Source organism: Pseudomyrmex gracilis, unplaced genomic scaffold (genome assembly GCF_002006095.1).
Source record: "Pseudomyrmex gracilis isolate BER0280 unplaced genomic scaffold, ASM200609v1 scaffold_543, whole genome shotgun sequence".
NCBI lineage: Eukaryota > Metazoa > Arthropoda > Insecta > Hymenoptera > Formicidae > Pseudomyrmex > Pseudomyrmex gracilis.
In genome coordinates this window covers 43,164-59,605 of record NW_018021127.1, presented here as the reverse complement: position 1 = coordinate 59,605, position 16,442 = coordinate 43,164, and the positions used below count along the sequence as shown (strand labels likewise).

General features: G+C 35.4%; 3 protein-coding genes across 3 annotated transcripts; all 3 read left to right on the top strand.

Annotated features, from left to right (window-relative positions):
* The first annotated feature begins 1,058 nt into the window (after positions 1-1,058).
* LOC109861028 lies at positions 1,059-6,990 on the top strand. The gene is made up of 7 exons (XM_020440504.1): positions 1,059-1,202; positions 2,079-2,799; positions 3,093-3,429; positions 4,335-4,476; positions 5,255-5,609; positions 6,155-6,523; positions 6,647-6,990. The coding sequence occupies exons 1-7, from the start codon at positions 1,059-1,061 to the stop codon at positions 6,988-6,990; spliced, it is 2,412 nt and encodes an 803-aa protein (XP_020296093.1).
* Positions 6,991-7,900: 910 nt separating this feature from the next.
* LOC109861018 (odorant receptor 22c-like) lies at positions 7,901-10,228 on the top strand. The gene is made up of 3 exons (XM_020440493.1): positions 7,901-8,074; positions 8,769-9,474; positions 9,891-10,228. The coding sequence occupies exons 1-3, from the start codon at positions 7,931-7,933 to the stop codon at positions 10,226-10,228; spliced, it is 1,188 nt and encodes a 395-aa protein (XP_020296082.1). The 5' UTR covers positions 7,901-7,930.
* Positions 10,229-11,719: 1,491 nt separating this feature from the next.
* On the top strand, positions 11,720-14,514 carry LOC109861019 (odorant receptor 22c-like). Its single transcript, XM_020440494.1, has 3 exons — positions 11,720-11,863; positions 12,617-13,322; positions 14,177-14,514. Exons 1-3 carry the CDS (start codon positions 11,720-11,722, stop codon positions 14,512-14,514), a joined length of 1,188 nt encoding a protein of 395 aa, XP_020296083.1.
* Positions 14,515-16,442: the final 1,928 nt, after the last annotated feature.

Below are 16,442 nucleotides of genomic sequence, written 5' to 3'. Positions count from 1 at the left end.
TATATATATATATATATACACGTACACCGAAAAAATTGTATTCTTGTTTTGAGGAGATATCCCACTTACTTTAAGTATATTTTATACTAAAATAGNCGCCAAGAAGAGTTTCTTATTTTAAGAGAAAAATTCTCTAAATAGTAATATTGATAAGAATATATACTGATTAAAATATAAAAAGCCTCTATAGAAAAACATATATATCTCACTATCGAAAAAGACTATATTCTTAAATTAAGAATATATTGTTAAAAATAAAGAATATATTCTTAATTTCAGAAGAATATCATCTAAAATCTTTAAGAAGATTTTTTAAGTATAAAATCTTCTACTTACGAGAATATCATTTTTTCGGTGTAATACCGCAATGTTGTACTTGCGCTACGCAGAAAGTACCGGGCAATGCGTATTACCTATTAATTTTCCTACGTTGTTTTGAATAAAAGAGAAACGTTCTTGCGCCGTGCTGCGCGCCTGTGTCTTTCCCGACACATGTTCTCCCCATAGGTTGTAATCTCGACAATAGTTGAAAACTTTTGAGAAAACATCGCGAACGCACGGAAACGTGTGATTTTGTTGTGTTGATTTTCTGTTTCCGTGCGACGCAACGCGTCACTCCTCGCGTGAATAAAAGATCAAAGAAAGAATCGCCCTCGCCCCCTCGGGGGCGGGAGCAGCAAAGATACCTTTACTTCTTGCGCGTCCTCGCAGTGAATCGTCAAGTCAATTCGATCAGCTTGCGAAAAGAAATCGAACGAGAAACAAATAATTTCGACAACTTTGTTTAAATCATTGTTTGCAACTGACGCAAAACAAGCTGTTGATTAAATTAATATTAAGTAGAGAATATACATTTGAAGTTTTATTTAAAAAAAAAACGTGTATTTACAAAACTCATATTGTTTTTCTTTTTAAAATTAATTCGAGCAATTGATTGATTGGTGTGACAAGTTTTGTGGTTATAAAAAGACACGCGAAAACAATTAACTGAATATTTAATTAAAAAGTCCTCCGAAGAAGAAAGAAGGAAAATTGTCGAATATAATATTCTTGCAATCATGAAAGAAACCAAAGATTGGAACGATGAGACTTACTACGCCCTGAGTGTTCACGAAAAAGTTCTCGATATAATCGGCGCTTGGCCACTGACTGCTAGAGAGTTGAAATCAATCGCGAGATGCTCTTTGGCAATTCTAATTCAGGTAAATATAAATATGTCGCGGATAAATGAGTAATAAAAATAATTATAGAAACGTAAAAGCTTGTATGTAGGGTAAAAGACCCAATTACCGTCACCTGAATAATAAACTCTGGCGTTAGTGAATTGTTTTTACTACTTATTTATCAAAAACATGTGTTTTTCTTCTTATCTGGTATTATTCGATGTCTCTAATATAAGNAACAAAATAATACCGCCTCTCAAAATCTCTATTTTTATTTATAAATTTAATAATTAAAAAAGAACGATGCGAGAGCTATTACTGTCACCCCCTAAAATGAAAGAAATGAGACGCGAATGTTGAGTGCTGGATTTTTTGTTATATTAATTGCACTTAAAATTCTATGTTAGATTGTTTTCATGTGTAACTTTTAAGGATTTATTTAATATTTTAAATAAAATAGCTTGGGGTGACAGTAATTGGACAGGTGACAGTAATTGGGTCTTTTACCCTATGTATATATATAAATTTTCCTCTTCATTTTTACGGTTTTTTTGAACAATTATCTTATCATTTATCTTATTTGAGTAATTAACCTTCGGAGAACACACCTATTTTTTCAATCAAGAAGAACAATCTGGGTTAATTTGACCCTGTCCACTTTTTGAGATGCTATCATTTAAAATGCACTTATCCGATTGGCTTGAAAAAATTTTCGGATATATTTTGAACAGTTTGGAATATATAGTTTTAAAGTGTCGTTAACATTATTAACGTTGTAAAAAATATGTTACAAAAAAGCAAAATTGAAGCAAAATATTTTGATCAAAGTCGACGAACAGGGGGTCAAATTGACCCAGTGTGTTCTCCGAGGGTTAAAAGACCGTCGCGAATTAACGCGATCTCGTCGGCGATCAGATCAGTACTATCGGCAGTCTGTCTCTGGAGGCTTACCGGCAGTGTCTCGGCACCGAGGACATGATGGAGGCCTTTTTAATGGATCTCTCGTCCGTCGTCAGTCTTTCCAAGCTGGTGGTTGTACGTCTCACTTGGAGACACACCTACGTTCTGGTGACCTCGCTCATCGACGACTGGTCGTTATCCAGAGACACGCGGCAGCGGAAGATCATGATGAGATACACCAACTTGGGCAGAATCGTGTCTCTGACGATGTTGTATCTGGGCTACGCGTCAGGTGTGTCTTTTCTCTTCATGGCGATGCCTTTCGACAGTCTCATACCCTGGCTGAACGTGTCCAAAGCGAGCGATCGTAACAACGACACACTAATGCCAACGACCTATTTCTTGGCGACCTATTGCGTTTTCGGATCGCTTTCCACGATCGCTCACGTTTGCGTTCTGTTGCTGCAAGCGGCTCAGATCTTCGTCAACGCGACTTCGCACTGCGGAAACGACGGTTTCTTCTTCGGTCTCGCGATGCACCTGTGCGGTCAGTTCGAGATGCTCGAAATGGACTTCGCCGACGTCGAAGCGGAAGCGCGAGCTTGCAAGACGAAATTGCGAACGTTAATCGGAAGACATTGTAGGCTGATAATACTGGCCGACAGTCTCGAGCACGCTTTCAACATGGCGATCCTCGCGCAGTTATTGATGAGCGTGCTGCTGCTCTGCGTGGAAGGTAACTTTGTTTCCTGAAATTTCACTGTCCGTTTTCATTTTACATTTTGTGCGCACATTTTGTTTAATTCAAAATTACTGTAAATATAATTAAATGTAAAATTTATATAAATTGATTTAATTATTAAATAAAACTTTTAATTTTTATATATATATATAAAAAAAAAATTGATTTAATTATTAAATAAAATTTTTAATAAAACTAAAACGAAATAAAAATTCAAGAAATAATTTGAATCAAAAATTGTCGTAAGAAAAAAACATTTCTCATTTTTTACGCTCGCTCGCGCACAGGCATGCAATTGATAATCTCGCTGAAACTGAACGACAACATCGCATCGATAAAACACGTTGTTCTGATTCTGACAATGTTGGTGCAACTCTATCTTTACTGCTACGCCGGTAATCAGCTGGAATGTGTAACCGGGAGAATCGCGGGCAGCGCGTACGATAGTCCGTGGTACGAGTTCGACGTGAAGATAATGAAAAATCTGTTGCTGGTGATGCTTCGAGGAGAAATGCCGCATCAAATAACAGCTGGCAAATTTCTACCTATGAATTTGTTCTCCTTCAAAGAGATTCTGAAAGCCACCGGTTCTTACCTTTCGGTTCTCAGAATGATGATAGACGTGTAGAATATTCTTGCGTAACTCAAACGTAAAAAAAAAAAAAAAAAAAAAAAAACTATTGACATTGCTGCATCTCTCGTCTCTCTGATTTCTACAGGCTCTCGTGTATCTTGATCAGTATCATAAAAATTTTTGTATATAAACATATTTATATTCACGTTATACAATTAAATAATTCACAAAACGCACGCGACTTTTTCTACTTAATACAAAAATACATACTCTATAAAAATGATTGTTGACGTCACAAAAGAAGATCCGGAATGTCTTTATTAAAGAAACCATCTCGCGAAACGACGCGTGCAAATCAAATAATCATTGCCGGGGGGCGATTTTTCGCCGGCTCTTGTTTCAAAAAATAAAAAAGTTTTTGTTAAATGTCACTAGATATTATACAATATGAAATACGTTCACTCACACACACAGCCACAAAAGAAAACCCCGGAAAGAGTCTTCGTCGAAATATATTTTTTTCACCCGACGAATGTGTCAAACTTCAACAACGTACAATATTTTACAGGTTTTTGTAGTTTCCGTTTCTCACTTAAAATGCACTTTCATCGCCGCTAAGCACTTCAAAAAAAAAAAAAAAAAATTAATATTTTTACACTAAATTTTTCTCCGCCTTTTTGTCAGAAAAGCATTGCGGAAAATAACGGAAGAGACCGTGAAGACACCGATCTTTGTTCTCACTTATCTTATCTACCGGCGCGAGAAGGCTTCCGCGCAAACTAATAAAACATGAGTTAACTGAAGTAATAACGAAAGATGGCGCAATTGAAAACTTTCAATAAACGTCTGGCGGAAAACGATCGTAAATCGATGGTTAAATTGGCAAACTTTCGCTCGTGGCCGAAGAAAGTAGTTTTGGAACGAACAGTCATTTTGAGGCTTTTTCGTTCGCTAGAATGTCGAATGAACGTTGGAACGACGACATCGCTTACGCTTTCTCCACTCACAGACTGTGTTTGAGAGTATTCGGTGTGTGGCCGTTGCAAACGCAGAAAGTGTTCGCGAAGACGTTATGGATCTCCTGGGCAATTGGACTGGTACGTTTATGTAAAGAAGAAAATTATATTAAGGACGTTCTCCGAATTATTGATTTTCTTTAAATTTGCGATATACGTAGTTTATGATCTTATTTATACGTAGACTTTTTGGATAATAGGGGTAGCGATGTTAAATTCCAAAATATGGAAGATTTATATTTCAATTTTTAACTTGGATTTCCTATGCTGAGCCTTTGTGAAGTGGGATTTTTTTAAATTACTGACGACAATTTTCTTAGGATTTTTTAAAGAAACAAGTATGTGGTAGTGGAGAGTGTCCTAATTAAAATACGATTTTGAATAATATGGCAAGCAACCTTTTTTTCAAACTGTAGCTTTTTTTTTATTTTTTTTTGTTTTGCTGGATTTATGTGCGCTGTGTACTGCAGCTATTTTTCAACTTCTGCGCAGAGTAAGCAGATCTTAGCAGTGCTGAATAGCTCAACTTAACTTTGTTACAGCAGTACAAACTTACTCATGAGAAGAGATATTTTAGGGTTGCTAACCACTGTAGTCGGAGAACGTCCTTAATTCAATAGGTTTTCTTTTTTTTTTAGATAACAAATTGACAGAACTTTTTTCTATAAACTTTTTTTTAATATTTTTTTATTCAAAAAATAATAATTGTTTTATCATATCGCTATTATTGTTTTACCACTTATTTTAACACTTTTTCTATGCGATTATTTTTTTTATTATTACACACACTTCGTAGTTTTTTACTTTAATTACACATCTGTGTGCCTTTGAATTTTTTACGATTAAGATTGTTGTTTAGATTTTGGTGCAGCCGTTTATAGTTATCGATTTTATTTCGAGCAATGAGAAAGTTGGTTCGAACATAGAAACGATATTGCAAGGAGTATCCGCGATAATTTCGCTTACCAAACTTTTGTGCATCGGTTTCGGTCAAAAGAAATTAGGCACAAATATCAACGCCGCCGCCGATGATTGGCTGTCCGTTAAAGACGACGAGAAAGCTAGAAAGATTATGAAAAAGTACGCGGTTAGATCCAGACGGCTTACCTTTTTGTTGCTATATTCGGCTCTTGGGTGTTTTACCATATACGTGACGACCATTCTGTTGGTAAACATACAACAGTTGTTCTTCACGGATCCGAATTTGATAGACGGTAAAAAACTCTAATGTTTATTTAAATTAAGTGAAAATGGAGAGGTGTCATCTCTGGCTCTCTTTGGAAAATCCAATAATATGATTTGAATAGTCAGACTCAAGCATGTCGCACTGTACAAAGTCTACTTGTACAAAGTCTACACTGTACAAAGTCTAACTAAAAATTGTGTTGTTATAACATTGTAGTTTTAAAATTTCTTAGAATTTACTATGTGATATACATTCAATTTACTATATCGGTACGTATCTCGATATGCGACACATTTAGTCCAAACTTTATTAATTATGTATAACTTTTCTAATTATAATAATTGTGTCAATAGATCAATTGATAAGAACTTAAACAATAAAGTCGAAACGTCTTGACACTTAATTATCTACAGTTTTTTACTGCATAACATCTTGCAAAGGCTTCTGATAGCCGTTGGATTCAAATCATATTATTGGATTTATTTAAATTATTCAGAATCTTAATATATTTTTTAATCTTAGTCTATCTTATATTTTTACCTCGACGTCTCACGTGATTCTTACGACGCGCAGCTAACGCAACGACTTGGATATTTCTGATCCCATCCGGTTACTTGGGTAATTTAGTGTCCGGCGAACAGTACGCGATACTTCTGACCGTTCAAATTCTTCAAACGTTCGCCATATGTTCCTTGCAAGCTATCGGGGATACCATTTTCTTCAACTTCACGATGCATCTCACCGGCCAACTCAAAGTGCTCAAAAACAAATTCAGAACGTTCGCGGACAAGCAGGACACAGAGGCGAATTATCGAAAGAAATTCGTCGATCTGGTTAACAGACACAGCGAATTAATGGAGTATCATCAGAATTTGGAAGACACTTTTCACTTCATTCTGTTAGTTCAGCTTGTGATAATAACAGTTCTGCTCGCGTTGATAGGTAACAAAATTATGAAAGACGATTTACATTTAATTTATTTTCGAATTTAATTCACACTTTACTTCTTTTACTGAATTTATTTTACACTTCCTTGGATAAAAAAACTGCAATCTTTATTCGCAGGATTGCGTATAGATTTTTTACTAACCGAAGGCGGTGATCAGGTCGAAATGATGAAGAACACTTTCGTGATGAACTACTTACTGTTACAGTCGTTGGTGGTCACTTACGCCGCTGATTTCTTGCAGGCCGAGAGTGAAGATATATTTATAGCTCTGTACACAACTTCCTGGTTCAAGCTTCCCGTAAAGTTGATGAAGGATCTGAATTTCGCGATGATGAGATCGAGCATTCCGTTCCGTCTTACTGGCGGAAAATTCTTTTATGTTAATCGCGAGACGATGATGAACATCCTTAAGACAGCGGCGTCTTACGTTTCGGTTTTACGAATTGCGTTGCAGGAATAATTGCTTGAATATGTATGTGCATCTTTGTGAGTGCGCGCGCGGGTGTGTAAAAATTTTAAAGCGTCAAGAAAATTATGTAAAATATGCAAATATGTTTAATGAAATATTTTGAAACATATGTCTTTTGCCTCATTACTAATCATCTCATTTTAATTGTTGCCAATAGTTATCAAGTTTTTAATAAGGTTTTTTTACGGTAAATTCAAAGATTTTGTAAAAATAAATTATAAGTCATTAATATTCGAAGAAAACATTTTCTCAATTTTTTGCAAAATTTGTATTATGCAAAGATCGACACATTCCGTTTTCCTTTTTACAGACTCTTATCATATTTATACTCTGTAAAGTTCTTTCTTACTAAAAATAACTGTGTGTGTGCAAATTGTTTTCCGTCAGGCGATAGCAGAACAACAATTTCAGAAAATTGATACTCTCTACGTGACGAGATTGTTTATTTATCAACAAAAACAAGGATACTTCAACTAAGCACGTTGCTATTTCCACGTACATTTGTTATTCCAAAAAGTAGTTACGTTGAGAACAATGTAGTTTTGCATAACCGTATTATTTGCGCAAATACATATGCAGATTCAGGGGTATATCTGCGTTCTCAAAGGAAATCACAAGAGCCGAAAGCTGTGAATAATTGATCGGAAAGAAATCCAGTTGCGTCGCGGCCGGACTGTCGCGAGGGGTTGTCGCGAGTTTTGCGGGGACAAACAAATGCGGATCCCGCTTATAACAAATCGGATATCGAACGATGCAGTTGCTGTGGAAAAACAAAAGGCTTGAGGCATTTTTGAGAAGAAGAGAAGCGAAGAGAAACGAAAAGATTTCTTATTTTAATAACTAGTTAATTATTCGCAGCGCATAAATTATCCACAATCAATAAAGAAAAGAATAAAAACTTCAAATCGCAAAAGAGTGAAAACATCTAAATATGAAATCATCCGTGAAGTGGAATACCGATACGGCGCACGTTTTAACGCTTTACAAGTATGTTCTTGGCATACTTGGACTCTGGGTACTCGCCGAGAAAACTATATTTTCGAGAATTCGATGGTTCATATCGACAATACTGGAAGTAAGTTTATACCTTACAAGTATTGATAAAAACTGTTTATTTATATGTAAAATTAAATTCTTTTTTATATACCGTAAGCAAACATAGGATAAAAGACCCAATTACTGTCAGCTGAATAATAAACTCTGGCGTTAGTGAATTGTTTTTACTACTTATTTATCAAAAACATGTGTTTTTCTTCTTATCTGGTATTATTCGATGTCTCTAATATAAGAAACAAAATAATACCGCCTCTCAAAATCTCTATTTTTATTTATAAATTGAATAATTAAAAAAGAACTATGGAGAGCTATTACTGTCACCCCCTAAAATGAAAGAAATGAGACAAGAATGTTGAGTGTTGGATTTTTTATTATATTAATTGCACTTAAAATTCTATGTTAGATTTTTGTCATGCGTAACTTTTTAGGATTTATTTAATATTTTAAATAAAATAGCTTAGGGTGACAGTAATTGGGTCTTTTACCCTATCACAAAAATATTATGTAATTAGTCGTGAATAAAAAAATTTTAATAAATAAAAATACAAAATTTTGCAAGTTGGAAAAGTGCAGTGTTCTTGTGCAAGAGTTATTTTAACAAGAGAAACGGACTATTAAATCTCACATGTGAATACTCACATATTAAAATTAAAATAAAGCATTTTCATAAAAAAAAAATTAGTAATTAATCTTATTTTATTTTTGTGAACCAGATGAGTACGACAGTTACGTTGTCGTTGGAAGTAATTCGGCACTGTCACGATCACGAGGACACACTCGATGCTTTTTTATTCGCGTCTTCGTCCGTGATCAGCATGTCCAAGCTGCTTCTGCATCGCATTAATTGGAGACACAAGTTAATTCTAGTGGAGGCCATTATTCACGATTGGACTTTCGCGGAGAGTCGGCGGTCGCGCGACATCATGCTGGAATACGCGCGTCGAGGCAGACGCATATCTCTCGTGTTGCTCTATCTCGGCTGCACCTCCGTCGTGTTTCTCTTCGCACCTTTCGCATTCGCCAACGTCGATTTGCCATGGATTATCGAGAAGCAAGTTTACAACAAATCCGAAATGAAATTACTGCTAGCGGCTTACTGCGTTTTTGGAAATTACACACCCTTCACTTACGCGTTCGTTGTGATCTTGCAAGCGTTGCAGATTCTCGTCAACTGCATCTCCCAGTGCGGAAACGACGGATTCTTCTTCACTCTTACCATGCACGTGTGCGGACAGTTCGAGATTCTTCAAATGAACTTTGCTGAAATAAATAACGACAAATCTTTTAGCCGATACAAACTCGGGATCTTGTTGAAGAAACATTGTCGTCTCATCTTTCTGGCGCGTTATCTGCAAAAAGCTTTCAGTCTGGTTATTTTGTCGCAACTTTTGATGAGCGTCATACTCTTATGCGTCGAAGGTACATCTCGCGTCAAATAAACCGGATTTATAAAATATATACACCGAAAAAATTATATTCTCGTAAGTAGAAGATTTTATACTTAAAAAATCTTCTTAAAGATTTTAGATGATATTCTTCTGAAATTAAGAATATATTCTTTATTTAAAATTATATTCTTTTTCGATAGTGAGATATATATGTTTTTCTATAGAGGCATTTTATATTCTAATCAGTATATATTCTTATCAATATTACTATTTAGAGGATTTTCCTCTTAAAATAAGAAACTCTTCTTGGTGCCTATTTTAGTATAAAATATACTTAAAGTAAGTGGGATATCCTCAAAGCAAGAATACAATTTTTTCGGTGTATATATACGTTTATTTAAAGTATCTGCGTAAAAAGTTTTTGAGCTAATTAAATTCATGTTTCAGGTTTTTTATTAATCCTCACTCTTATGCACGACACGTTTGCCGCCATGAAACACGTTCTCTTCATCGTCGTGCTGTTGGTGCAACTTTTCCTCTATTGTTTAGCCGGACAGACATTGGAGCTGCAATCGGAAAGAGTCGCCTACTCCATTTACGAGTCACCCTGGTACAATTTTGATACAAACATGATGAAAGATTTGCCGTTGATGATTCTTCGAGCGGCCATTCCTCACCAATTAACCGCAGGAAAATTCGTGGCAATAAATTTTATGAGTTTCAAAGAAATACTGAAAGCTTCCGCCTCGTACTTATCCGTGTTGAGAGTGATGCTAGAAACGTAAGAAAACATTCTTTAAGAAAGTTACAATAAATTTTAAACAACAAGTTTAAGTTTGTATTAATATCAAACTAATGCCAATGTGAGCCAATGCGCTAGATGTTTGTGCGGAATATATTTTATCTTACTTAAAAATCTACAAAAAAAAGTTACTTCAGTTTCTTATTATGTAACAAATCAATATCCTACTTCATAGAATTCGTGTAGGATTTTCAGTATAGAAAGGATTGAAACAAGAACTCAAATCCGTTGTAAAAAGAAATGTAATTTTAAAGAAAATATAATGAAGTCTAAAGTACAGAATAGAAATGAAAACAGCACGCAGTCTCGTTTTTGTCGCCTCACGGGCAACTTGCCGCTGATCGACACTCTCGTTTGATTGTCGCTCGAGACTGAATTCTCTAAGAGAAGTCTCAAAAACGTTCCGCTTTGTTTCAAGAACTAAGCACTTTAATTGTCAGCTCGGTAAACAAACACCATTGGCTCCATACCGTCGTTATCGTCGCCGTTAACGAGGAAAGCGAGACATCATAGGGGCTTAATTATCGCCGCTGTCGGTGAGAAGTAAACAACAACTGGAACGCACGCAGAGCGTTAGAAATATAAAACCTCTCGCAATATGTTTGATGAAATTATTTGAAACATATCTTTTGTCTCGTTACTAATCACCTCATTTCAATTGTTGCCAATATGTTATCAATTTTTTTTTCACTAAGTTTTTTTACGTAAACAAATTCGAAGGCTTTACAAAAACGCTGATAAGTCATTAACACTGATAGCCAGAGAAAGAACTTTTCAATTTTGCGGCATTTGTATAATGTTGCAAATGGTCTAGTTCGTTTGACATTACATTTTTCCCTCTTTTCAGATTCTTACCGTATTTATGATCTGTAAAGTTCTTTCCTTACTAAAAATACCTGTGTACAAATTGTTTTCCGTCAGGCGATAGCAGAACAACAATTTCAGAAAATTGATAGTCTCTATGTTGCAAGAGATTTTTTATTTATGAACAAAAACAGGAGTACTTCAACCAAGCACGTTGCTATTTCCACGTAAATTTATTATTCCAAAAAGTAGTTGCGTTGAGGACAAAATGTATAATGTTGCATAACCGTATTATTTGCGCAAATATACATGCAGATTCAGGGGTATATATCTGCGTTCTCAAAGGAAATCACAAGAGCCGAAAGCTGTGAATAATTGATCGGAAANAAATCCAGTTGCGTCGCGGCCGGACTGTCGCGAGGGGTTGTCGCGAGTTTTGCGGGGACAAACAAATGCGGATTTCCGCTCATAACAAATCGGATATCGAACGATGCAGTTGCTGTGGAAAAACAAAAGGCTTGAAGCATTTTTGAGAAGAAGAGAAGCGAAGAGAAACGAAAAGATTTCTTATTTTAATAACTAGTTAATTATTCGCAGCGCATAAATTATCCACAATCAATAAACAAAAGAATAAAAACTTCAAATCGCAAAAGAGTGAAAACATCTAAATATGAAATCATCCGTGAAGTGGAATACCGATACGGCGCACGTTTTAACGCTTTACAAGTATGTTCTTGGCATACTTGGACTCTGGGTACTCGAGGAGAAAACTATATTTTCGAGAATTCGATGGTTCATATCGACAATACTGGAAGTAAGTTATATACCTTTCAAGGATATCAGTAAAAATGTTTATTACATTGAGTTCTTTCTTATATTCTATTATACGCAAACATTTCACGGAAATATTATGTAAATGGTTGTAAGTAAAAAATCATAATATAAATAAATAGAAATTAATACGAAATTGTGCAAGTTGAGAAACAAGTTTTTATGCAAAAATCGCACAACTCTGACTTCTTTTCTAACGAGAAAAACAAAAGATTGAATCTCATGTGATATCTACGTGCATATATCTATGTATTATAAAATTAAAATGAATTATAAATTAGTGATAAATAGAGATTACTCTCGAGCTCTATAAGTCTTTTAAACTAATAATATGTAAATATAAGGACATGAAGAGCCGTTCGCAGGATGTTGTGCGTAAATGTGAGAATATATATATATGAATGCATATATATATATATGTATTCACGTGTAATATTTTTCACGTGAGTTTTTTGGAATTGAAATAACAATTCTTTAAATCAAATATGATGCTACTATTGCATCTTATATATGCAGGGTCCTCAATACCAAAAAACTCACGTGAAAAATATTACACGTGAATACATATGTATATATATATATATATATGTGCATTCATATATATATATTCTCACATTTACGCACAACATCCTGCGAACGGCTCTTCATGTCCTTATATTCACATATTATTAGTTTGAAATGAATTATCTTTATAAAAAAACTAAGTAATTAATCTTATTTTATTTTTGTGAACCAGATGAGTGCGACAGTTACGTTGTCATTGGAAGTAATTCGGCACTGTCACGGCTACGAGGAAGCTCTCGATGCTTTTTTATCCGCGTCTTCGTCCGTGATCAGCATGTCCAAGCTGCTCCTGCATCGCATTAATTGGAGACACAAGTTAATTCTAGTGAAAGCCATTATTCACGATTGGACTTTCGTAGAGAGTCCGCGTGCGCGCGATATCATGCTGGAATACGCGCGTCGAGGCAGACTCGGATCTCTCGTGTTTCTCTATCTCGGCTGCGCTTCCGTCGTGTTTCTCTTCGCACCTTTCGTATTCGCCAACGTCGATTTGCCACGGATTACCGAGAAGCAAGTTTACAACAAATCCGAAATAAAATTATTGCTAGCAGCTTACTGCGTTTTCGGAAGTTACACGTCCTTCGCTTACGCGTTCGTTGTGATCTTGCAAGCGTTGCAGATTCTCGTCAACTGCATCTCCCAGTGCGGAAACGACGGATTCTTCTTCACTCTTACCATGCACGTGTGCGGACAGTTCGAGATTCTTCAAATGGATTTTGCTGAAATAAATAACGACAAATCGTTTAATCGATACAAACTCGGGATCTTGTTGGAGAAACATCGTCGTCTCATCTTTCTGGCGCGTTATCTGCAACAAGCCTTCAGTCTGGTTATTTTGTCGCAACTTTATATGAGCGTCATACTCTTGTGTGTTGAAGGTACATCTTGCATCAAATAAATCGGATTTTTTAAAATATACAGGGTGTCCAACCTAACTTGAGTTTCTATCCTAAATATCTCGCTTATTTTTTATGATAGAAGGACGCCGAAAAGGGTCAATATTCAATTCGAGGAGACAAATACTGTAATAGACAATAAATTTTTCTCAAGATCACGTTTTTTTAGGATTTCAATGTCATTGTCATGTTTTTCACTTGAAAGTATATATTTTTATCCTCGCGATATGATACACCGAAAAAATTATATTCTTGTAAGTAGAAGATTTTATACTTAAAAAATCTTCTTAAAGATTTTAGATGATATTCTTCTGAAATTAAGAATATATTCTTTATTTAAGAATATATTCTTTATTTTTTTAAGAATATATTCTTAATTTAAGAATATAGTCTTTCTCGATAGTGAGATATATATGTTTTTCTATAAAGGCTTTTTATATTCTAATCAGTATGTATTTTTATCGATATTACTATTTAGAGGATTTTCCTCTTAAAATAAGAAACTCTTCTTGGCGCCTATTTTAGTAGAAAATATATTTAAAGTAAATGGGATATACCCTCAAAACAAGAATACAATTTTTTTGGTGTAGGCAAGGTCAAGACAAATCCAAAAAGTTCTTGTTTATTACAGTATTTGTCTTCTCTGAATAATGATTCTTTTCGGCATTTTTCTATCATAAAAAATAAGCGAGATATTTATACGATGTTCAAGTTAGATAGAGACACCCTGTATACGTTTATTTAAATTATCTGCGTGAAAATTTTTGAGCTAATTAAATTCACTATTATATTATATGTACTTACTATTACGTGATTTATTATTATATTTATTTTAGGTTTTCAATTAATCGTCACTCTTATGCACGACACGTTCGCCGCCATGAAACACGTTCTCTTCATCGTCGTGCTGTTGGTGCAACTTTTCCTCTATTGTTTTGCCGGACAAACGTTGGAACTGCAATCGGAAAGAATCGCCTACGCCATTTACGAGTCATCTTGGTACGATTTCGATACGAACATAATGAAAGTTATGCCGTTGATAATGCTACGAGCGGCCATTCCTCATCGATTAACAGCAGGAAAATTTTTGGCAATGAATTTCACAAGTTTCAAAGATTTACTTAAGGCTTCCGCCTCGTACTTATCCGTGTTGAGAGTGATGCTAGAAACGTAAGAAGAAATTCTTTCGGAAAAAAACAAAAACAAAGTTATCTAATGTTTTTATCTTATAACAAATCAATCTCTTCATATTTTATAATAAAAATTGTTACATTAGTATATTTCTTACATCGATTGCTCGGCACCGAGAATACTTACACCGTAACATAAATACGTGACAGCATATTTGGCGAGAGAAGAAAAAACATTAGACGCATTACTTTGTATTTTTCCCGCGATTGTTCCGTCGCGTTTACCAAGTTCAAAGAAAAACGATTCGATGCGCAACGGGCGTCGATCTTGTTCGCGACTACGTCGTTGTCGGTTATTTTTTATTGATTGTCGTTGCACGACTGTCAACAAACTGTCACGAGACTGCAAAAATTGCGGCGTTAAGAGCCGCGTGTTGCACGCTATACAATAAAGTGAATTATTACAAAAATAAATTGGTTGTGCGAACTTGTTTCGGAGCCACTTATCTTACTCACCGCGAGGAACGATCAATATAGTATAACCGTTCGAGCGAAGCTACCGCCACGGTAATTCTTCTCCTCGCCGTGCCTTTCATTGTGCGAATCAGCGAGCACAACGTTTTATCACGCATGACTATAATTCTTTCGAGAAGGAAAACTACCTGTTGCCGAATGAAATGAAAACAAGTTGGAACAGCGGTATGCAATACGGCTTCTCGGAGATAAGAGCGATGATGTGGATACTCGGCGTGTGGCCGTTGCAACAGAACAATCTGGCCTGCGCATTTCGCTGGATAATCATTTTTATCGCGGAGGTAAATCCTTTTTTTTTTTTTTTATAATTGACACATATAATATTTTGAACTTACGATTTACTTATCTTGTCAAACTTTCTACAGTTTCCGGAAAAATTTTAACATCGGAGTTAGACAAAGTAGTTTTAGTAACTTTTGATTATAAAATTTTGTATGCAACATTTTTATGTAAGAAATAAAATTGTATTTTTCTTTTTTTTTTTTTAATATCAATAATGATAGTTTTTATAGTTTGGCAAAATGCAAATGTGTAAAAATGCCAACCAAATGCCACCTTTGCCTATCGTATAGTCTCTCACGGTACTCAACGCGCTGATAGAATCTTTCAAGAAGTGCGGTGACGATAAAGACATTTTGGAGACGTTCCTTGTGATAGAATCCGTCACGCACTCGTGGTTAAATATTGTTTTCGCGCGTGTTTACATGAAAAAACTCATGAGCAACGTGAGTTCCGCAATGGACGATTGGTCTTTTTCATCCAAGAACACGGGATCTTACGCGATAATGATGGGATACGCTCGCATAGGTCGAATAATTACAATATCCCACATAATAATTGGCGTCTCGTCTGCTTTATTATATTTTAGCAGCGTTTACGCTGACAAGAAACAGGTGACGTTCGAATCTTACGTTTTTTTGTATAAACTTTATTAAAAATTCGCTCTTGCAAAATCGCGCGCGCGCGCGCGGAATGATATAATCTTCATTTTGTTTTTAAAAAACAGATCGTAATTATCGGTAACGACACCGTAACTTTGTGGAATTTCGCTCTTCCGTCCGCGTGTCTGTTCAAAGGAATTTCGTACACCACGTACAAAGCGCTGTTTGTTACGCAAATGTTTCAAGCGTTCATAACGTACACGGGAGAATGTGCGAGCGATAATTTCTTCTTCGCTATTACCATGCATCTTTGCGGTCAAGTGGAAATTCTGAGAAATCGCTTCGTCGATTTCGAAAGACAAATCGACGAGAAGCGCGATCATCGAATTGTATTTGGATCTTGGATCAGGAGACATTACGAGCTGACGTTGTTGGCTAAAAACATCGAGGAGTCTTTCAATATCAATATCTTGCTTCGTCTATCGATAATTACTGTGTTTATTGCGATTTCAGGTATTTCGTCATTTTAACGTGCTGAAAAAAAAAAAAAAAAAAAA